This window comes from Pediculus humanus, genomic scaffold (genome assembly GCF_000006295.1).
Source record: "Pediculus humanus corporis 1103172107372 genomic scaffold, whole genome shotgun sequence".
NCBI lineage: Eukaryota > Metazoa > Arthropoda > Insecta > Psocodea > Pediculidae > Pediculus > Pediculus humanus.
Window position 1 is genome coordinate 293,663 of NW_002987000.1, and position 23,343 is coordinate 317,005.

General features: G+C 32.9%; 6 protein-coding genes across 6 annotated transcripts in view; 4 read left to right on the forward strand and 2 right to left on the reverse strand.

The window, feature by feature from the left end:
• Positions 1 to 3,498, forward strand: part of Phum_PHUM018400 (uncharacterized protein) — a gene marked incomplete at both ends in the record, with an annotated part of 4,575 nt that extends 1,077 nt beyond the window's left edge. Inside the window, 8 exons of the mRNA XM_002422795.1 lie at positions 74 to 202; positions 286 to 414; positions 542 to 691; positions 2,102 to 2,392; positions 2,456 to 2,740; positions 2,833 to 2,987; positions 3,071 to 3,272; positions 3,374 to 3,498. Coding sequence (XP_002422840.1) covers positions 74 to 202; positions 286 to 414; positions 542 to 691; positions 2,102 to 2,392; positions 2,456 to 2,740; positions 2,833 to 2,987; positions 3,071 to 3,272; positions 3,374 to 3,498 — 1,466 coding nt within the window. The remainder of the gene's footprint in view (positions 1 to 73; positions 203 to 285; positions 415 to 541; positions 692 to 2,101; positions 2,393 to 2,455; positions 2,741 to 2,832; positions 2,988 to 3,070; positions 3,273 to 3,373) is intronic.
• Positions 3,499 to 4,455: 957 nt separating this feature from the next.
• Positions 4,456 to 5,716, forward strand: Phum_PHUM018510 (uncharacterized protein; the record flags this gene model as incomplete). The annotated part of the gene is made up of 4 exons (XM_002422796.1): positions 4,456 to 4,858; positions 4,958 to 5,121; positions 5,209 to 5,365; positions 5,490 to 5,716. 4 exons carry the CDS (start codon positions 4,456 to 4,458, stop codon positions 5,714 to 5,716), a joined length of 951 nt encoding a protein of 316 aa, XP_002422841.1.
• A 987-nt stretch (positions 5,717 to 6,703) lies between these two features.
• On the forward strand, positions 6,704 to 9,641 carry Phum_PHUM018520 (lipocalin-1 interacting membrane receptor, putative; the record flags this gene model as incomplete). The annotated part of the gene is made up of 9 exons (XM_002422797.1): positions 6,704 to 6,763; positions 7,116 to 7,380; positions 7,487 to 7,717; positions 8,008 to 8,137; positions 8,408 to 8,610; positions 8,692 to 8,846; positions 8,980 to 9,211; positions 9,307 to 9,463; positions 9,548 to 9,641. 9 exons carry the CDS (start codon positions 6,704 to 6,706, stop codon positions 9,639 to 9,641), a joined length of 1,527 nt encoding a protein of 508 aa, XP_002422842.1.
• A 567-nt stretch (positions 9,642 to 10,208) lies between these two features.
• On the reverse strand, positions 10,209 to 11,765 carry Phum_PHUM018530 (protein AATF, putative; the record flags this gene model as incomplete). The annotated part of the gene is made up of 1 exon (XM_002422798.1): positions 10,209 to 11,765. One exon carries the CDS (start codon positions 11,763 to 11,765, stop codon positions 10,209 to 10,211), a length of 1,557 nt encoding a protein of 518 aa, XP_002422843.1.
• A 985-nt stretch (positions 11,766 to 12,750) lies between these two features.
• On the forward strand, positions 12,751 to 15,790 carry Phum_PHUM018540 (Heat shock 70 kDa protein cognate, putative; the record flags this gene model as incomplete). Its single annotated transcript, XM_002422799.1, has 4 exons — positions 12,751 to 12,955; positions 13,340 to 14,155; positions 14,248 to 14,393; positions 14,664 to 15,790. The coding sequence occupies 4 exons, from the start codon at positions 12,751 to 12,753 to the stop codon at positions 15,477 to 15,479; spliced, it is 1,983 nt and encodes a 660-aa protein (XP_002422844.1). The 3' UTR covers positions 15,480 to 15,790.
• Positions 15,791 to 18,422: 2,632 nt separating this feature from the next.
• Phum_PHUM018550 (uncharacterized protein) lies at positions 18,423 to 21,597 on the reverse strand (the record flags this gene model as incomplete). Its single annotated transcript, XM_002422800.1, has 3 exons — positions 18,423 to 18,561; positions 21,181 to 21,342; positions 21,575 to 21,597. 3 exons carry the CDS (start codon positions 21,595 to 21,597, stop codon positions 18,423 to 18,425), a joined length of 324 nt encoding a protein of 107 aa, XP_002422845.1.
• Positions 21,598 to 23,343: the final 1,746 nt, after the last annotated feature.

The following is a 23,343-nucleotide window of genomic DNA, read 5'->3' on the forward strand; positions in this document are numbered from 1 at the left end:
AGGAAACAAATAAAAATAACGTTGAAACGTTTCAGGGGTTTGAACACCTGGTACGGATCTCAAATAATGACAGAAGGGGGATTTTTATTGAATAATGCAGTTTTTAACGGTGGGGTCAATAATGAGGGGAGACCTTATTCCCTTTACTCACCCGTCATTGCTGTCGAAAACGATGAAATTTGCGGAAGGCGATTGATTGCAGGTGAATTTTTTTTTTTTTTCGTACATTGTTATTTTCAATGGAAATAAATTTTTTTATTTAAAATACAATAAAATTCATTTCAGGTACCGGAGATGCCATCATTGCTGCTCAAGTGTTGGCAAATGCATTACTTTTTAATAGAAACGTTACCGAAAGCGTCGAATTTCCTAGATTTTTTGTTAATAAAGTGCCTAGAAGTTTAGAATTAGAAGGTAAAATAGAAAAACTAATTTCCCTCTCCCCCCATTCCCGCCATTTTACCGTTAAAATTTATATTGTCATTTGCCATATTTGATTTAATGTTGATGTTAATGTATCATTTTTTTTTTTTGTTTTTAGATGAGCACAGTCCTTTTTTTGATTCTTTTACATTGAATAAAATAAAATCATTAATGAATATCACAAATATTTCACCTCCTTACAAAAGTTGTAACGCAATAGAAAAAATAGAAGATAAAATAAGTGGACATTCTGATTCCAGAGGATTCGGTTCAGCTTTATTATTTTAATTAATTAAGTTTTTTTTTTTACTAAATTTTTTTAACAAAACCAAAGGAAGCTTTAACATTTATAAATATATATTTATAAATTTTATATAGAAATAACTATGCAGTATTTTATTTTATAAATATTTTATATTAAAAAAAAAATTATTTATTTATTTTATTTACAAAAATACACATGTATAACTAATTTTTTTAATTTTGTTTTTTTTTTTTTGTTATTATTGATCATTTTATTTATTTATTTATTAATAAGGATTTTATTAAAATCAATTGTAACTGATATAAAAATATTTATGAAAGTTTTAATTAATACAATTTTTATGAAATGGTAGACATGTTTTTTACAATTTGAATACATATCATTGTTAACAGTATAAAATTAATATGTAATTTAAAAATAATAATTTATTATCAAATAATAAAATAATAATAATTTTAATCTTAAAAATATTATTATCGGGTTTTTTTTTATTATTTATTATTTATTGATTATAAACAACAAATTGTTTTTTTTTTTTTTACTTATTCTTGACTATTTGCTAAATCACGGTTAGACGAGTCAAGGTTTTTCAATTATGATTCATCGGGAGAAAATGTCTAGTTTAAAGTATAATTTTTATTTATTTTAATTGAATGAATTATTATATAAAAGGAAAAAAAAAAAAAAAAACTTAAATGTATAGTTTAAATAACGATTACATCTAATATGTTTTTTTTTTTTTTTTTTTTTTGATACATTATTAGATAATTGTTGTGTAGATTACGATAAAAAAATTATAAATTAAAATGTTGTAACCGTTTAATTCGGAAACATTCGTCTCTCGCCCTTGTGTACACGACGTTGGCTTAAATAAGGTAATTTAATTATTAATTTAATTATTTATAATAATAATTAAATTTATTAATTAATAATTATTTTATTTCATTATTAATTTCGTTTTTTTGAAATTTTAAATAAATCACAAACCGTTTTTTTTTATTAATAATTGAAAATTGTCATTTTGAATTCTTTTTTTTATTATTATCATTTTAATAATGCGTAATTTATTGATATTTTTTTTGGTTTTCTTAAATTTTTAAAAAATAAATTGGAGTTTTATTTTTATTTTTTAAATAATTAATAGAAGCAATTCATGATGAAAAATTATAATTAACCTCTTTAAATTAAAAATAAATTTTTTTTTTATAAATGTCACTTTTTTAAAAATCGGTTTTTATTAAAATTGCTAAGTCACTTAAAATAGTGAAGTCATTTTTTTTTTTATTTTTTTGAATAAAAACAAGTTAATTAACGTTTTAATTTAAGGTAATTTGTTTTTTCTTCATAATCTGTTTTATAATTTTTAGGTTTTCAAAATGTTATTAAAGGAATTTACATGTTTGCTAATAATAGCAATCAGTATTTTACAAACTAATGCCAGTGATAGTAACGGTAAAGTATTGGAAACATCTGATTTATTGAAAAAGGAAGGTTTTATAAAAGAAAAGAATAATATTAATAATAAAGAGGAAGAATGGAAAAAGCATAAGAATTTTAATTCCGAAGAAAATGAAAAATTTGATAAAGATAAGAAAACCTGGAATGGTCATCAACATCAAAACGGTCGTCATGTATACAAAAAACATTTGGATAAGTTAAACGAAATTGACAGCGATGAGTATGTGGAAAAACACAACAAGTATGGTAAAAAATTTAACCCCGATTTAATTGATAAGAATATAAAAAAACAAAAGAAATATTATAAAGGGGAAAATTTTGATAAAAATAAAATAAAGTCATTGGCCTACGATACTGATGTGAATTATATAGAAAAAAATTTAGAAATTGAAAAAAATAGCGAGTTGATTAGCCAAAAATTTAGAGAGCAAGAAAAAACCAAAGAAAATTATCAAGAAAACTATCAGAATAAAAATGAATTTTTTACTAAAAGATCTAAAAAAAATTTTTACGATAATATAAAAAATATTGATTTATCAAAACCTCCAACTAATGATACAACTCTCTTGGCTCGTTATATTGTTCACGCAGTAGGTGTGTATGATTAATTTCAATCTTTTGTATATTTTTTATATATGACAAAATAAATTTGTATGATTTTTGGTATATTTTTAACAAAATTTCAGATTGGACTGCAATGGCAACATTATCAACAAAAAATTCGACTAAAGGTGGACCTTTTGTTTGTGTAAAAGCAACCAGCGATGGACCAGTCGATAAATCTTCTGGAATTCCATTCTTTTACTTAAGTTCACTCGATATTTGTGCTAAAGACCTTGAGGTAGGTAAAAAAGTTTATTACCCCTAAAAACATTTCTTTTTTTTTATTAGGAAAATTAAATTATAAATTATTATGATTTACAGAAAAATAACAGGGTGGCTATCTTAGCAACATTGTCTCAAACAGATTATTGTAAAAATGAAGATTTGGATTCGCAAGACCCAAGATGTGCTAAAGTTACTTTATCTGGTGAAATTAAAAGAGTAAAACTTGGAACTGATGAAGCAAGATTTGCCAAAGATGCTTTATATTCAAGGCATCCAGTGATGGCAGCCTGGCCTCAGGGTAAGCAATCTTAATTGTTTGCTCTTAGTATGATTACTTAATTTTCTTTATATCAAAAATAATTAAATTTTATTTTGATAAATATTTATTTATTTTTTCAGGTCATTCATGGTATTTTGCAAAATTGAAAATCAGTGAAGTTGCACTTATTCACACATTCGGTGGAGTAAAATACATAAATGTAAAAGAATATTTAAATGGTGGCCCTTTGAACACCATAAAGTAAAGTTTTTAATTTAAAGGACTAACTAAAATCAACAATCTAATACATTTAATTATATTTTAAAGTAAGTAACAAATACAATATTTGATTTTGACTAAATTATTTTTGTATTTAATTAGTTGACTTTTTTTAATTGTACTTCTGAGTAATTCTAGTTAATATTTACAGTGTTTAGTACTAATTAAAATGTTTTTATTTATTTTCTTTTTTTTTTCGTTGACGTCAAATAAGTATTAAAGTCAAAATATTTTTAAAAATTAAAGAACAAATAATTGAGCAATGGTGCACTTTTTTTTTTTTTTATTTATTTTATGCTCCTATAAAGTTTTCCTAGAATGCATTTTTAAATTACTTATAAGGTTTATCAAAGATACAAATCTTTTGAAAAAGGTTAAAGCATTTAATGTACTTTAAAAGTATAAAAAAAAAAAAAAAAAAAAAAAAAAACAATTTCGATGAACTCCACTTATTGTGTCAATGACTCTCCTCGTTAAAATGTTATATTACGGTATTAACCATGAATTATAAAGATTTTTTCAAAATTTTTTTTATTACAATCTAACAAACTTTATAACAATATTACAAAACATTGGACTTAAAAAACAATATAAATAAAGTAAATTTTATATATATATATTTTTTTTAATAGAAATAAATTTTTTTTTTTTCTTATTGATAAACAATAAGAAGAAATGTTTGTTAATAAAAGTGTTTGTAGCGCTTTGTGGTTAAAATTTGTACTGTTTTATTGTAGTGCATTGTCAAAATAATTTTCCATAGTTTTATAATAATGTTATTTAATTTTGTAGGAAAAACCGAATGCTCATTGTAAATTAATAAAATGTATTATTAGGCTTTTGTAATATTTTTGATAAAATTATTTTTTTGTCAACCTGGGGAACGAAAAGAAAAACAGTGGTTTGATTTGTAAAAGAGTTAAATTCAAAAAAAACTCGAGATATGTCAAATTTAAATTTAAAAGTAAAAACAAAAACGGGACAATTAGTGGTTAAAGAATTATCAAAGTTTAATACAATTCATGATTTAAAAGTGCAATTATCACAAAGATGCAAAATATCTTGTAATGCTTTACACATATTATCTGGGTTTCCACCTAAACCAATTAATCTAACTAATGGTTCACTAACTCTGGATGCAATAGGTTTAAAAAATGGTGACACGTTAATTGTAGAGGAAAAAGTAGAATATATTCAAAATAAGGAAAATGAATATCCAATATCTAACGATGATAAAACTGCTCATATTTTAGAAGAACAATTAACTTGCCCTGGTATATTAATGAGAAAAGTTGTTCCTGCTGACAATTCTTGCCTCTTTACAAGCATTGGATTTACAGTTACAGGTAAGGTTACACTTCATTTAATGAAAAGATATCAAAAAAATTTACCAAGGAAGTTTATTATGATATTACTGTCAAATCATTTAAATTTTGTTTTTAAAGGAAAAGTTGACACCATGTGTGGTATGTACATGAGAAAAATTATTGCCGATTATGTGGCTCAAGACACTGAAACATATTCAGAAGCCATCTTGGGTAAATCGCCGAAAGCATATTGTGAATGGATAATGAAACCAGATTCATGGGGAGGAGCAATAGAGTTATCTGTAAATTTTATATCCTTGTTTATAAACATATTTATTTATTATTGTACTTACAATTTAAACAAAAAGTATTTTTAAAATTACTTTTAGATTTTATCAGGCCATTATGGTATAGAAATGGATGTAGTCGATACAGTGAATGCTATAATTAATCGATTCGGAGAAGACAAAAATTATAATCAAAGAATTTTTTTAATTTTCGATGGAGTGCATTATGATCCTCTGTACCTTGAACCAAGTTTGGTAAGTTTGAAATTACAAATTTAAATTATACCACGAGTAAAATATAACCAATAAAAAATTGTCAGTTTGAATTGTAAGAAATTTTTAATAAAAATGTTTAAAGATAATTTCATTATTTTTTTAGGGAGGTGATATACAAACCATATTTCCAATGTCTGATGATAATGTTTTTCAAGAAGCTAAATTATTGGCTCAACAAGCGAAATCATCTAGACAATATACTGATGTTAATAAGTTTTATTTGAAATGTTTAGATTGTCAAATAATTATGAAAGGACAATTGGAGGCTCAAGACCATGCCAAAACTTCGGGGCATATTAATTTTGGAGAAGTAGCAAGTATGTTTGAAACCTAAATGCGTTTTTTTTTTTTTAATAAACCAATTTTGTAAATTTTACTTAGGTTTTATAAAATTTTTAACTGGTTTATGTTCAAATAATTAAATCTAATTTAAAAACTTTTACAGTCAATATATAGTTTTCAAGATTTATGTTGTATTTAAGTAATTAAAAATTAAGTTATCAATACCATTATTAAAATTTTTATAATATTTAGTTAATTTAAGTTTTGTTAAACTAAAAAAAATTTGATTTTAATATTGGTCACAAATTTTTAACACACACAATTTATTAAATATATGGACAAGTACTTTAGTATTGATTTAAATCTTTTTTTTTTTTGATTTGCATAATAATGCAAAATAAATTAAATAATATTATTTGTGACAATGGTACTTTATTTATTTAAATTAATTAAGTTTAAAACTTAAATAGAGTTATTACTTTTGTACTAGTACATTTTCTTATTTTTTTTTTTTTGTGAAACTATTAATTGCCATAAATTAAATAAAATAGAAGAATATTTTTTTATAATTAATTTTTTTAAAAACGGATGTAGTACATTTTTATACATCTTTTTTACACATGTATTAATTTTAAATAATAAAATTATAATATTTGAAATAAAAAAAAATTTTTTTTTATATTTGAACGTTTTTAAAATACCTTTTTTTAAATAGAATATAGTTTTTAATTTAAAAGGAGAGGAATTTTTTTGGATTTTTACTTAATAAATTTTTTTTTGTTGCATTAAAAGTTGTAATTTTACAAGATTGCTGTTTTTTTTTTTTTTTGAAATTGATAATATGACGAATAATAGTTTTAAAAATTAACGGTAGATGCCACTACTGTCGTAATTTTCCGTTTCTTTCCTTTGATGATATTAAATACCAATGAATGCGTTTTGTTGTCATTAACAAAAATTTTTTTTGGAGTTTATTTTTAATTGACAGAATGTACGTTAAATTATATAAAATTTGTCATATTCATACGTATAGGTGAAGATGGAAAATGATACAGACATTCGTGAACAATTATTTCACAATACGGTTCGTGAAAACGTTGTAAGTATTTTACTTGAAAGCTTCTAATAATAGTTTTTATCATTGAAAAATCGCTGAAAATTATTATTATTTACTTATTTCTAATCATACTTGTATTTTGTGTTCATTAAATTGTTTACTTAATAGTTGATTTTAAATGTAATTATTTTAGAAACTTTTTTTTAATTTTCTTCATTTTAAATTAATAAATTTTTTCTCCCAAAAATTCGGTTACCAAAAACATTGCTTACGTTTAATGTTTGACGGACCTAAAAAAAAAAAAAAATTAATCTCATTTTTTGTTCTCATTTATTTTATCATTTTTTAACTGTTTAAATTTAACATATAAAATATTTATATATATCTTTTTCAGATATTTTTGATTCTTTTTATAGTCCTGTATATTATTAGTTTTACTATTTTGGGACAATTAGGGAAAAAAGAAGGGGAGCAGTGTTCTTCAACCGATAGTGATGATGTTGCCGTTTACAATATAAGCTTCTGGTTGTGTTCATTTTCCTTTTCTGTGTCTACAGGTGCAGCCTTGTTACTCCCTATTTCAATTATCAGTAATGAGGTTTTACTTCTTTATCCTAATAGTTACTATGTTAAATGGTTAAATAGCTCATTAATTCAAGGTATTCTTAACTTCCAATAGTGTTTATTTCGAATCAAAATTTAGGGATTTTTATACCCTTTTTCTTTCAGTGTCAAACTTTTATATCATTTTATAATTTATTTCAGGCCTTTGGAATCATGTTTTTCTTTTTTCAAATTTATCATTATTTATTTTACTTCCATTCGCATATTTGTTTATGGAGTCAGAAGGATTTCCAGGCTCCAAAAAGGGTTTGTGGGCTAGGGCCTATGAAACATTTACTGTATTATGCTTAGTAGCTGTGTTAGTCTTAGGAATGACTTACATTATGTCAGCTCTTATTGATGGTGATATTTCAGGCAGGCAAACACTGTTTAGTAAGTTTAATTTTAATAAAAACAACAAGTTTTGTTATGATTGATAAGCCTACATATCTTACAACAACAATAACAATAAAATACTTGGCAATAATCAAATCAATTAAAGTTTTATTTATATAAGTTTAAAATTTATAGATTTATGGACTTATTATTTGCCTTTCTTGTATTCCTGTATTTCGTTTGTCGGAGTGTTGATGTTGTTGGGTAAGTTTCTATGAAGTTTTTGTTTTATTGTTTTTTTAACATGATTTTATATCTTTCATATGTATATTATTTTTTTTTTTTAGTATGCACTCCATTGGGTTTTGTTAGGCTTTTTACTGTTGTAGGACAATTTTTATTTAAACCTCAATTTCTGAGAGATATTAATGAAGAGTACAATTTGACAAAACTTGAAGAAGACTGTATCAGAAGACGGTAAGTAAGAATGATTACATTTTTCTATAATATAAAAAAACTTACTTTAAAAAAATGGCTTATTTTAATTTCAATTACAAATTACTAATTTATTTTTTTTAATACAGGTTTTATTTGAGTTTTTTATTTTATTTTATACTTTTATAACTTTGGTTTTATTTATAAACTATATTTAGAAATGTTGTGATTTAAGCCATGATAAATATCGTTAATTCATTCTCCGAAGGAGTTACTATGGCAATTATAATAATATTTGAATTTTATTTCCAGACTGGAAAATGTCCAAAAAAATGGTAAAGCATACATATCGCCTCCACCAATATTTCCATCCATGTTTGAAAGTGTTACAGGTGAAGATGACATTTTAGAAAATACTCCGAAAAAAAAAAAATTATTTTCACTTCAAAATGGAGCTTTACAAATGGGACTGAAATTAATGCTTTCGAAAGTTGAAAAAAAAACAAAATTACTGGGTATGAAATTTACATTATGTTTTTAAAACATTTCTTTTTTTTATTTTGTTAAGAAAAGTATTTCATGTGAAACATTAACAGATGTGCAAAGAAGAGCTTCATTAATACAAAGGAATTTTGTTTATCCTGGATGCATGCTCCTACTTTTTGCATTGACAGGAATCGCCGTTCTAATTGTTGTGCAAAACACTTTAGAATTATTAATTGGAATCAAAGCTTTACCTTTAAGCACTAGAGTGAGTATTAAATTCTTTATATGACTCTAAAAAATCTCACATTACAAAAGTCAAGTTATTCAAATATAATTACTCATTTTAAATTTCTATTTTATTAATAATAATAATAATAATAATACGTTTCAAATTACAGCAATTCAGCTTGGGTATAAGTTCCTTATCGAAATTGGGGCCTTTTGGAGCTGCTATTGAAATTGTATTAATATTATATATGCAAGCCACAAGCTCTGTTGGGCTTTACACGTTGCCATTTATAAAAAAATTTCAGCCAAAATTAAACAATACTCCATTATCTCATACCATTGCCAATTGTGCACTTTTGCTCATTCTCAGTTCGGCTCTTCCTCTAATATCAAGAATATTAGGTAAAAAAAATTTATCACATGATTTTAAATTAGTTTTGTTAAATGACAAATGAAAACTAATTAATTTTATTACCGTTATTATTATTATTATTAAGGTATTACAAACTTTGATTTAATGGGAGATTTTGGTAAAATAGTTTGGCTGGGTAATTTTAAAATAGTTTTAATGTACAATGTTTTATTTGCTGGTGCGGCCACATTGTGCCTTACAAATAAATTTACAACAACCGTAAGAAGAGAGCTTTTTAGAAGGTAGGAAGGCGTAAATTAATGTTATTTTATATACCGTTATTTTTACTTTTTTTCTTTTTTAAACTTTCACTTTTTTCATAACAGACTTCGAGGTTTTGCTTCAGCCATATTTAGTGATGACACGACAAGACACATTCAAATAACTCCTTCACCTTCTCATTCATTAAAAGAAGACTGATTGATTCTTTTATACATAATTATAATCACAAGTTAATCACAATTTCTCTATATATATATACTGTATTTATTGTGATGACTTATATTTATTTATAAAATTAAAAAGTTATTTAAAATAAAATGAGTATTTTAAAAGCATATTTTTGTTTTTTTTTTTTTAAAGAAATAAAGTCTTTTTTCAAATTGATTCAAATAATAAAGAAACAGTATTATCATTATTTTTTTAAAATCTGTAAAATTTTTTGTTTAAAATTTAACTTTAAAAATTATGAGCTCATAATTGATCATAAATGAAAGAGTTAAGCTGCTGCCACTTAACAACTTTTTTACCTAATTTTTAATTATGAGGTATAAGTAGAAATGAATTTATTTAAAAGTTTTTGTGTAATATTTAGTTATTTGTGATGGAAAATAACTACTAACAACTACATTTTATTTTCTAATAACTGTTTCTTGAATGACCAGAAACTAATAAAAAAAGGAAGGTAATGTAATATTCAAATTGATTTTTAAAGAATTAGAGACAAAATCATGAATCATCAATTTTTACTTATAAAAAAATATATATTTAATTTTTTTTTCCAAATAAAGAAGTTATCAATTCAGCTCTTGATTCTTCACTTAAAACTGAATTATATACAGGCATCATAAAATTGACTAATTTCGGATGCACCACAAATCTAACTTTTCTACCCTTGGAAGCTTTCGTATCGACAACTTTTTTCATTTTGCTACGAATTTGTTGCAATTGCATCCATTGCCTACCAAGTTGTACAGGATCAGTTAAATTATTTGCTTTTCTTTTAACTAATTCACTAAGCAATTGATGATAAAAATCATCATCATCGAATATTTCTCTATTAATTTTTGTTTTATTTCTTTCATTGCCTATCAATGTATAATCACTGTTGTTCTCTTCAACAGCCATTTTTTTCAATTGAGGTTCATCATCATCTAATTGACCTAATATGTGATAACTAGATCTTTTAGTTTGAGTCCTTGTGATGAGCCTTTCTTTATTTAATAATACATGTTCTATTTGTTTTAATGTTGATTGTTCGAAAGCGCTAAAATTTTTACTACTTAAATTTCCTAATCTTGTTTTATCATCCCATTTTTGAATTGTGTTATTTCTATAAGTTTCAAAATGTTTATGCCTTTTATTAATTTCACTCGAAAAGTCTTTTAATTTTTTACAATTATTTTTGAAGGAATTTTTTTTTTCAAAGTTTTTATTTTGGCATGTGTTAACTGTATCTTCATCACTTTCTAAATTACTTTCTATTTCACTAGTGCTTTCATCATTTTTAGATTTGACTTCTTTATCGCAATAGCTATTATTAAATTCTTCATTATCATTCAAAAGTACTTCTTGTAGTGATAATAAAGATCTAAGTAAATGCTTGTAAGATTTAAAAGTTTTTCTTCTTAATTCATCAAATTCGGGATTTTCTTTAAATTTTTCTATATTCTTATATGTAGGCAATTGATTTGAGTTGACTAAACTGGGTTGTAATTTCATACGACAATCTAAAAAAAAATCCCACAAATGTAACTGATTCTTAATAGCCGCTCCTTTTTCAATGTCTTTTTCAGCATTTAGAAAAATTTGCTTATGGTTAATTTGATCAGATTGGTGATTTTTAGGATGAGAAACATTTTCTGTTTGTTTAGAATCTACATCCTGATCGCTGCTGAGAGAAAATTCTTCTTCTTCCTCTTCTTTTTCGTTCTCATCTTCATCTTCTTCTTCATCTTCATCTTCACTCTCAACATCACTATCACTACCTTCTTCATCATTATTGCCAAATTCATCATCCTCTACAGATGGTTCGTTCTCTTCGTCGTCACTAGACCCATTATCAAAATCGTACAAATTTTTTCTAGAAACACCTTTACCTTTATACTTTAAGTCATTTTCGTCTAATAGTGTGTCATTTAATTTACGAAATTTTGCGACATCGAGTTCATCTGCACTGAAATCGCTGTCATTAGATTTCGATGCTAATTTGTCTACTGTTATTAAATCATTGTCACTGTCAGAATCGAAACCTGACGGTTTACTTTGTATCAAAGATGAAAGTTTTTCTCCAACGGATAAATTTTTTATTTTTTTTTCAAGCATCTTATTAACGTATAATTAAAAGAACATTGAGGTTATGTTTTTCAGTTCAAAAAACCGGAAACGGATGATGACTTATTTTCGAGCCATTTCAGAATTATATCCGATAGTTGAATGTTATAAAGGTATTTATCAATACATTTTATACAGAACTTATTGTTTTTTAACTTTGAGATAATATCTACCAATTAAAATCCTTGTTAGAAAAAACATTATGCAGGTTATTTTGTTATAAGAAATATGATTGGTTAATTTTTACAGAATTTTCTAGAATGTTGTTTATTTAAAAGGGAATTGCAGAGTAGTTTCCTGTAATTTGAAAAGAAGAAGGCGTATTGAGAAGTCGCTACAAAAATTTCTCTAAGTCTTTTGTCGTTTTACTTAATTACAAGGTAAGATTTTATTTTATTTTATTTCATTTAGCATAAATTATTTAATATTAATTAAAAATAATTCTTTTGGATTTTTAAAAGTTATTAAACGTTTCACATTATTAGAAATTACGAAATTTTATTTTTTTATTATTTTTTTTGCGCGTCATACATTTTTTTTTTTTTGTAACCTAATTGATTGGGGATTATTTGTTACCGTGGAAGCTTTTTCTAAAGTTGATTTTTTATCGATCGCTGTCATAAATAATTAATATCTGTTGCGCAATCAAGCTTTTTTTTTTTTTTATAAATTAATTGATTTTAATTTTGACGCAGTAAATAAAATAGCTCTTAAAAGTTGACCTCGTGGGGTTTTTAGTCGCCCGCCTTTTTTTTTTTTTTTTTTCCTCCGCATTGCCGATGAGCATTGCTTGGGTGGGGAATAATGACTTTATGTTTTATGAACATTTTAGTTTTCATTTAGATTGAATAGATTAACTGCTTTTTTTTAGAAAAAAAAAAAAATTTTTATCAAATTAATGGCTAATTATTATTGAAACGCAAAAAAATCAATGAGGTCGATTATTTTTTTTCAGCTTAAAATTTACTAAATTATAATGGCTAAAGCACCTGCAGTAGGAATTGATCTTGGCACAACATATTCATGTGTTGGAGTGTTTCAACATGGTAAAGTTGAAATCATTGCTAACGATCAAGGAAATAGGACAACTCCATCTTATGTTGCTTTTACCGAAACCGAACGTCTCATTGGAGACGCTGCCAAAAATCAAGTGGCAATGAATCCAAATAACACCATTTTTGGTAAGCCTTTATTTTATCAACTTTTAATTTTTGATTGTGTTATTTTATTAAAAAGTAATTAGTTTATCTGTAAAATTAAGATTGCTTCGATTTTTTTTTTTTTTTAAAAATAAAAATAGATTTTCATAATTGTGGAAGGGGAAATATTTGATTTTTAAAGAAATTCACATCTCCCATTTTTTCATTTTCACAATAATAATTTTATATAGTAATGATGGTTTATATAAATCACAATGATTTTAATTTATACCGCCCCAGACTGATGATTTTGATGATTGGTACTAATGAGTGAATTTTTTTTTTTTATGTTAATTTTTTTTCCCTTTCGATTTCACTTGTATTTTGGGTTCTTGTATCAAATGTTTTCGATTGTAATCATTTCAGATGCCAAAAGATTGATCGGAAGAAGATTTGATGATGCTACCGTTCAAAGTGATGTCAAACATTGGCCATTTACAGTGGTCAATGATGGCGGTAAACCTAAGATTCAAGTACAATACAAAGGTGAAAACAAGACCTTTTTCCCAGAAGAAATCAGTTCAATGGTACTCACAAAAATGAAGGAAACGGCTGAAGCTTATTTAGGAAAAACCGTTACTAACGCCGTCATCACTGTTCCTGCTTACTTTAATGATTCCCAAAGGCAAGCCACCAAAGATTCCGGAGCCATCGCTGGTTTAAATGTTTTACGTATTATTAACGAACCCACGGCTGCTGCCATAGCCTACGGTTTGGACAAGAAAACAGCTGGAACGGGAGAAAGGAACGTCCTCATTTTTGATTTGGGTGGCGGTACCTTTGATGTTTCCATCTTGACCATTGAAGATGGTATTTTTGAAGTAAAATCCACTGCCGGAGACACACATTTGGGAGGAGAAGATTTCGACAACAGAATGGTCAATCATTTCGTGCAAGAGTTTAAGAGGAAATACAAGAAAGATTTGCAAACCAACAAGAGAGCATTGAGAAGATTGCGTACTGCTTGCGAACGTGCTAAGAGAACTCTTTCTTCATCCACACAAGCCAGCATTGAAATCGATTCGTTGTTTGAGGGTGTTGATTTCTACACTTCGATTACCCGAGCTCGTTTTGAAGAATTGAATGCTGATCTCTTCAGATCTACCATGGAACCTGTTGAAAAATCTCTACGAGACGCTAAAATGGACAAAGCTCAAATCCATGATATTGTACTTGTCGGAGGTGAGTGTCATTCATTATCTTAATTCTTTTTTAACTCGTATATTATATTGTACTTTTACATGCTAAATATTTTTCACCTTGATTATTTAAAGGATCAACTAGAATTCCAAAAGTCCAAAAACTACTTCAAGACTTCTTCAACGGCAAAGAACTCAACAAAAGTATTAATCCAGATGAAGCCGTTGCTTATGGAGCTGCTGTTCAAGCTGCTATTTTGCATGGTGATAAATCGGAAGAAGTAAGTTGATTATTGACTATTATTTTAATTTCTCGAATAAGTATTAAACCCTTTCCTCTACCAACGCCACGTTCGCATTAATTAATTTTAATGAACGAATGCCAGGTGGAAGGAAAGATTAAAGAATTCCTTCTAGGAAGCATAATCAGATGTAACGTCTTTTTGTGTGCCATTTGTAAGGAAACAATATTATTATTATTATTTTATTTTTTTTATTTTTTTTAGGGCTAAAATTCAATAAGTTAATAATTTGTTTTATTATGATTTCAGGTTCAAGATCTTTTGCTTCTTGACGTTGCACCATTGTCTTTGGGTATTGAAACTGCCGGAGGTGTTATGACAACTCTCATCAAAAGAAACACAACCATTCCAACCAAACAAACTCAAACATTCACAACTTACTCCGACAACCAACCCGGAGTACTTATTCAAGTTTACGAAGGAGAAAGAGCTATGACAAAAGACAATAATCTTCTTGGAAAATTCGAATTGACAGGCATTCCACCGGCTCCGCGAGGAGTCCCACAGGTTGAAGTAACATTCGATATCGACGCTAACGGTATTTTGAACGTTACTGCCTGCGAAAAGACGACCGGTAAAGAAAACAAGATCACCATTACCAACGACAAGGGTCGTTTGTCTAAAGAAGAAATCGAGAGAATGGTCAATGAGGCCGAGAAATACAAAGCAGAAGATGAAAAACAAAAGGCCACCATTTCAGCCAAGAACGCTCTTGAATCTTACTGTTTCAATATGAAGAGCACGATCGAAGATGAAAAAATCAAGGACAAGATTTCGGACTCCGACAAGCAAACCATTCAAGACAAATGCAATGACATCATCAAATGGCTCGACGCTAATCAACTTGCCGAAGCCGAAGAATACGAACACAAGCAAAAGGAATTGGAAGGCATTTGCAATCCGATCATCACCAAATTATACCAAGCAGCTGGAGGAATGCCCGGAATGCCTGGAGGTATGCCGGGTGGTATGCCAGGTGGAATGCCAGGTGGCTTCGGAGCGGGTGGTGCCGCGCCTGGTGGTGCACCTGGAGCCGGAGGCCCAACCATTGAAGAAGTTGATTAAGCCTTTAATGGTTTTAAAAAGCTGGCAAATAATGAGAAAGAGATTAGTCATGCCGAATTGTTTTATTTAACGTAAAAAATTACTTAAATCAATTCGTTAGCACATGTAATAAAAAACAAAGGTCATAAAATCAAATCAATCCGTCAAGAATGTGTACAAGCAAGTATTAATTTCTTCTCAAGTTTTGCATATGTTAATCGGGTTAATTGACTCGCTTTTAGCTTTAGTCCACCCATAAACGCTGATTTGTTTGTTTCGCTATCAAATGTAGTTAAACTATCAGATTTTTGTTGATCAATAAACTCGATTTTCGAAAATAAATGTATTTTATTATAATCATTCCTTTTCCATTAAAATATTCGTATGAATTAATTTTTATATATCGAAGTAATAATCGAATGTTGTACCTACGATTTTTTAGTTAGTCGAAGGACGAAACCTGAATCCTAGAGCAAAGTTATGAAATGATTGCACAAGTTAACAAGAATGACGTTATTATTCTTTAATGCCTTATTTCAGGTTATTACGTTTGAAAGTCAGGCACACGTCACATGATTTTTCTGGGAACGGATCACAAGTTATTTATCGACCATAGACAAAAAATTGTTTTTATAAAATCATCATTGCCGCGCTTTCTGCCGGTTATTTTTGTAACTTATTTATAACAAACTGTATATTTAGTTGAGAATAATGTTCACAGATGGTAGTAGCAAATAAGAAAAAAAATTAAAAAGGAGAAAGGGGGAAAAAATCATAACAAATCCATCATCAATGAATGGTTACATACAAAAAAAAAAAAAGATTTTTTTTTTAAAATCGTTAAATTGTTTTTCATTAAAAAAAAAAAAAGGTTGTTGAAAGGATGACGGTTCTTCCGCGGACCCCGGGAATGGTCCGCCGTTTCGCGATTTTCGGAAGCGGTCCTACGGGCGAAAGAGGACCACAAACGCGAGCGCGAAAAAAAATCCGAAATTCGTTGTCGTATGATCCGGACGGGTAGGATTAAGACCAGGTCTAAGGATAGGATTAAGGTTAATTTTAAGGATAGGTCTAAGGTTAGGTTAGGGTTTAAAAGGACAATAAATCCCGCTGATGAGGAAAGCGAGGAGGATGAAGAGGAAGAGGCGGCAGAAGGAGCGGTTCCGGACCTTCGTCATCGGCTGAGGGAGAGGAAACGTCGTCGTCGGAACGAGGAGGAGAAGGAGGAAGACGAAGACGAGGATGCAGACGATGATGACGACGGCGTCTTCGATTAGCGAAGTGCGGCGACGAACGCAAGCTTCGTCGTCGGTGAGCCTTCTTTAAAATTTCTCGGAGGTCGGCGGTCCCGGTCGATCTCCTCTATCTATCTTGCCCCTCATTTAGTCCTCATAACCCGTTAGGAGAGAATGCGGTCAACAAACGTCTTCACTTTCTTCTTTTAATTTACCCTTTTAAATTTAGGTGGCGAAGTTTTAGTCTAAATCCCCAGCCCCGGCCGCATTCTCTGGAAGCAGGCGAGCTTTCCGTCCCTTTCCCCCAAGCGAAGGGCCGGAGGACACTCCCGAAAAAGACTGCCGAACGTCCTGGAAGATGCGTTCTCATCTTCGAGGTGATGGCGGAACGAAGATTAGGGTGGGTCTCCCCACAAGAGAATCGTGTGGAACGGTAACGTTTTGGCTTACCGGAGAGGGGAGACTGAAATGTAGGTCATACTCCCACGAGCGCCTCCCCCACCTTCATATAAGCCACGCTTATGGATTCCCGGTTAGGCTTTATTTAAATCCATACCGAGTCCCACACTCTCTCCTGTCAAAGGAGGGGTAAGTGCGTAACTGCATTTCTCCTGGTCATCAAAAAAAAAAAAAAAAAAAAAAAAAAAAGGATGATGGTTCTTAGTCAATCGGACGGCGGCAGGGGCGAAACGCGGACGGACTGCGGGAGATGTTTCGTCGACCCGGCAACCTCGGAACTTCTCGCCGCCTCCAGAAGCTCACTTCGTCTCTGCGGGGGAGGCGGGAACGACGTGGCAGATCGGAACCCTCTCCCAAGGCACGAGGGAGGAAAGGATTCGTCCCGGTACTCCGAGTCGGGCTCTGGATCTCTTTCTCGATTACGTCGGGGGAAGATTCGTCCCGGCTTCGGTGCGTCGGTGTACTTCGCGGCGATCGGAGTCTGGCAAACTTCGGTCGTCGCGAAGTCGTCGAGGGGGGGAAACGAGGATTAATGTTTCTGATTTTCAGGTTCATGTCTTCGATCTTTCTCCCGGAGCGAGCAGCGGATGGAAACGGGCGGTCCAGCCGGGAGTAGCGAACCCGTCCGTGTCGTCCGGTTCCGGAAGGTTACATAGAATCCCATCAAGAGGACCCTATCTTAGCCCAAGTTATACATACGGAAGAAAAAATTACTGTCTCTCTCTCTCTCTCTCCTCACGTGAGCTCTCTCAAAGAAAAAGAAAAGAAAAGAAAAGAAAAATTCTATCATTTTTGTATGTAATGTTTATTTTTATTTTTTATTTTTGTTTTTGTTATTTAACGTTATGTAATTGTAATAATAACTGTTAACGCTGTTTTTTTTATTATATTCTCACTTTTATTATTTGCATGTTAACTTATATATATAAATTTATATATTATGATAATTTAATATTAATTTATATATTATAATAAATATAAATATATATATATTCTTAGTCTTATTAAATATATACACGTACAAAATTTTGCTTTAAAGTATAGTTATTTTATAATATAAATTTTATTCCTTTTAATACATAAGTTAAACATGAAAAATTGTGATTTTTTTTTGTGACCAATCACGAGTAAGAAGGGCGAGCCCGATAAATTTCTCATTATGTTTAGAAAGCACGCCATTGGTTAAAAATTGTATTGAAAATTGCATATACTCTAAATGCAAGGCGTTGAAGCGAAACGAAACTATCGAAAAACTGAGACCTCCTGAATATTATGTTTTACTGATACTCGGGACCAATTTTTCACTGATTTTTTCCGATTTTTTTTCGTCCGCCTTACTTTTTTCAGTTATGCAATTTGTCGTGTTTTCGCGTATTGCAAATTGCATAACCAAAATTGTATAAAAATTTCTTTTAAAAAAATGTTTTTCTTTCATGGGAATGTATGAATGATTTAACCAAACATGCGTGATGGAAAAAAAAAAAACAAATTTTTTTAAAAAAAATAATATATTTGAGAGAATAAATACATACATTACTATATTATTATTATTGTTATTATTATTATCATTATAAATTTGAAAAAAAAGAACCAACACTCCGTCGTCGCCTCTCTGCCGATGCGCACCAAGTACCAGTCGAACACCCCGTGGCCCGTGAGGATCTGAGCGAGACGATAGGTCAAGTTTACGTGACCCCACCCCACTCAGTCCTCCACTCGGGGGCCAAGGGCGACGACGATTTCGCCGCCGTACCGTTTACGTTTGTCGTCGAAGCGCGCCTGCCTTTGCGAACGCAAGGTTCCCTGCGGAACCGGGCTCTCCTCGGCCCGCCGCGACCCCGCTCGCGATAGAGGACGAGGCTCTCCACCGCGAGGAGATCGAGCGGGGGAGTCCCCGACAGAAGGCAAGCCACCTCCGCCGCGACGTCCCTGTACGCTTTCGCCTCCTTGTTCAGAGACGCCCTTTGGAGTTGAATTGCCCTCTCGCGAAGCGGCCGCGACGCCGCCACCAATTTGGCCCACATCGGTGCTCCGTACAGGCCCACGGAGTGAACGACCGTCGCGTATAATAGCCTGATCCTCGCCCGCGGACCCCGCAGGTTCGGTATCAGGCGCCCTAACGATGCGCTCGCGGCTCGGGTCTTCGGTCCGAGGAGCGCGAGGTGTTGCCCGAAAGTCAGACCCGAGTTGAAAGTGACCCCCAGATACCCGAGCGTCCTCTCCACCCCGATCCTGAAACCCCCCGACGACAGTGCCAGGCCGTTGGGAAGCCGATTCCTCGGACGGTGGAATCCGCAAGCTTCCGTTTTCGGCAGAGACACCCGCAGTCCGATGCCGCGGATGACCTCCACCGTCGCGCGAAGTCCCGTTTCGGCGCGATCCCGAACTTCGGCCCACCCGCGACCGGTCGCGAGGAGCAGGGTGTCGTCCGCGTAGCACATCAACGAGTAACCTTCGGGAAGGACGGTCCGGGTGAGGATGCAGTCGTAGGCGATATTCCAGAGGAGCGGTCCGAGAACCATCATCCTTTTTATTTTTTTTTATGTTGACCCAGGAGAAATGCAAGTTACGCACAACCCCTCCTGCTGCAGAGGGAGTGTGGGGATCGGTTTGGAATCTAAAGAATGCCTAAACGGGGACCCCTATTCACCAAATCTCCGGGGCATGTCGCTATAGCGTGACCTGTATGAAAAGGGGGGGAGATGCTCGTGGGAGTACAACATACATTTCAGTCTTCCCTCTCCGGCAGGTCAGAACGTTAGCCGTTTCAGGAGGTCCGCCTTAATCTCCGTTCTGTCTCCGCCCCAGAAGATGAGAACGCACCTCCCGGGACGTTCGGCAGTCCCTTTCGGGAGTGACCTCCGGTTCCTCGCTGTGGGGAATTGGACGGGAAACGCGCCTGTTTCCTGAGGATGCGATTGGGGCTGGGGATTGAGACTTACCACGTCACCTGAAAAGGGGTAAAGGATTAAAGTGAAGAGTTATTTGATCGCATACTCCCTATCGGTGTGGGGAATAGAAAGAGGGACAGAAGAGGAATCGACCGGGGTCGCCGACCCTCGAGAAGAAAGAAAAGAAGTGTGTGTGTGTGTTCGCCCGACGATGACGGGTTTGCGCCCGCCGCCGCCGCGCGTCCTCACCCTCAGCTTTGCGGAGACATTCGCGACCTGGCACGTCGCTCCCGCCTCCGTCGCAGGAGACGCGAGTTTCCGGAACCGAAGGACCCACCCGTTTCCATCACCTACGCGCTCCTGCCGCTGCTCGCTCCGGGAGAAAGATCGAAGACATGAACCTGAAATGAGATAACGTCAATCCCCGTTCCCTCCCCGACGACTCCGCGACGACCGAAAGTTTGCCAGACTCTGCCGCCGCGAAGAACGCCGACACACCGAGGCCGGGAAGAATCTCCCCCGACGTAATCGAGAAAGAGATCCGGAGTCCGACTCGGAGTACCGGGACGAATCCTTTTCTCCCTCGTGCCTCGGGAGAGGGTTCCGACCTGCCACGTCGTTGGAATGAGGTTTGAAACATTGAACGTTTCTCCCCCCGCGAATGTCGTACAAAACGCACGATGAATCTTCGTGTCCGGATACTAGGAGTCATACGGATGGATGGACGCAAACGGCAGCAACAGGTGAGCTCTGTAATCGTAGTAAAAACAAAAATTAAGTCATTTTCCGGGTGTAGATTTTTGTATTAATCAAAACAACGAACGCCAGAAATGCGTTCTTGACGTTAAAAAAATTTTTTTTACCCTGTTTCCGGGAGCCGTGACCGGGGTAACCGTGTTAACGCATCCGCGTACTCTCAAATCCCAAAATCGAACCGTTTTATCTTGACTTCCAGGTACGAACATGGCTCCGTCCCAGTTGTACAATGATAATACGTGTCCTCCGTGACCCGCGAGAGCTTGATACGGACTTCCCGTGGCACAATCAGTGACGTAAATTTTACAATCTCCCCTCCGCCAATCCCCGCTAATCTCAATCCCCGCTCCGCCGCTTATGAGCAAACTCGATTTGTTCAACGTGTCTTCCAGAAAGCACAAATCTCTCACCGTTCTGGCGTGCATGGACAATTCGATTTCTTGACCCTCAAAATTCGACGATTCCGGATTGAATTTCATGAGTTTGACCGTTTTGTCGTTGCTTCCCGTTGCCATAAGATCTCCTATCGGAGTCCACGCCATGCTTGAATAAAACGGCCGGTTGATACGTCGAGTGTTTCTCTAAATAATCGAAACAAACAAAAAAAACACAATGAATGAACGAATAAAATTCGACGAGACAACAACAGTCAAAGGAAACCCGAGGAAAAAGGAAAGGAAAGGAAAGAAAAGGGAAGGGAAGAAGGAGGAGGGAAAACATGTCAAACGATTTCACACATTAAATCAATTTTCTAAACAATAACGCATCTTTTTACTTTTTTCCCGAGGAAAGAAACATGAACGCGTTCGGAAGTGGCAAAGAATGCCATACAACAGGCGATTTTCGGAAACGGTCCTGCGGGCGAAAGAGGATCGCGAACACGAAAAGTCCGGAGTTCGTCGTCGTATGCTCCGGACAAGTGGGGTTAGGTCTGACAGAAAGAAATATCCCGCTGATGAAGAAGAAGAGGAAGGCGAGGAGGATGAAGAGGAAGAGGCGGCGGAAGGAGCGGTTCCGGGCCTTCGTCATCGGCCGAAAGAGAGGAAACGTCGTCGTTGGAACGAGAAGGAGGACGAAGACGAGGATGCAGATGACGACGACGATGTCTTCGATTATCGAGGTGCGGCGACGAACGAAAGCTTCGCGTCGGTGAGTCTTTTTTAAAATTTCTTGGAGATCGGCGGTCCCGGTCGGTGTCCTCTATCTGTCTTGCCCCCCGCTTAGTCCTTATTATTTAGGAGAGAATGCGGTCAACAAGCGTCTTCACATTCTTCTTTAATATACCCTTTATTCAGGTGCCGAAGTTTTAATTCTCCCTCCCGGGCGCATTCTCTGGAAGGAGGCGAGCTTTCCATCCCCATCCCCCCAACGAAGGGCCGGAGGACACTACCGAAAGGGACTGCCGAACGTCTTGGGAAGTCCGTTCTCATCTTCGAGATGAAGACGGAACGAAGATTGGGGCGGATCTCTCCACAAAAGAATCGTGTGGGACGGTAACGTTCTGACTTACCGGAGAGGGGAGACTGAAATGTAGGTTCTACTTCTACGAGCGTCATCATCATCATCATTCTTATAAGGTTGCAAATATTGTAAAGACCGAAAGAGACAATCGGAAAGGTTTCACTCTAAGATGAATATTGTATTAAATTAAGTATGTATATGTATATGTGTAATTATGGGAGACAGGACCTAAAGTGAAACCTCGGGAATGTCTCTCAGATTGTCGTTGGGAGAAAAGAATCTCAATCAGGTGGAGCGGATCTCTCCAACGGCTGTGCCAATGGAGGTTCCGTTCCCACCCTCGCAAGTGCGGATCTGATGATTCCGGCTTTGAGGGGGGGGTTGAGGCTGAAATTCGAGTCATACTCCTGCGACGTGAAAGGAAGACAGATGATTGGGGCCGGGAGTTGTGACGGGGATTGGGGCTCCTGTAATCCAGCCACTTGAAAGTCGAGTGCGGAAACATTTCCGACAGACCCGCGTTTAATCCGGGGATCCTTTCATCTGTCCTCCATTAGTCCTCATTAAAAAAATGATTAGGACAAAACGTGTATGAAAATTTTAAGGAAAAAAGAATCGGAAATGAAAAAGAAATCACAAAAAAAACTAATAATAATAATATTAAAAAAATTTTTTATTACATTTATTATTATTATTATTATTATTATTTTTCATTTATTATGTCGTACAAGGTATATCACTAATGAGGAAAAAAAAAAAAATTTTTTTTTTGTTTTCGTTTTTTTTATGTACAATTTAATTTATTTTAAAAATAAGAGACTCCATTTATTATTATTATTAATTTTTTTTTCACAATGTTTTTTCGTTGGCGAGCGGTTGTAAATTATTATCATTATCATTATCAACATATCGACTATCATTTATTATTATTATTATTATTAATCAAAGTCTTTAATTATTTGAATAATTTTCATTTTGTTTATTTTTTTTTTGCCCATCCGATAATTAATTTACTATTTAATTAACAAAACAACCGCCGCCATTTTCTTTCCTTTCCTTTCCCCTCCCTCCCCCCTATCCCAT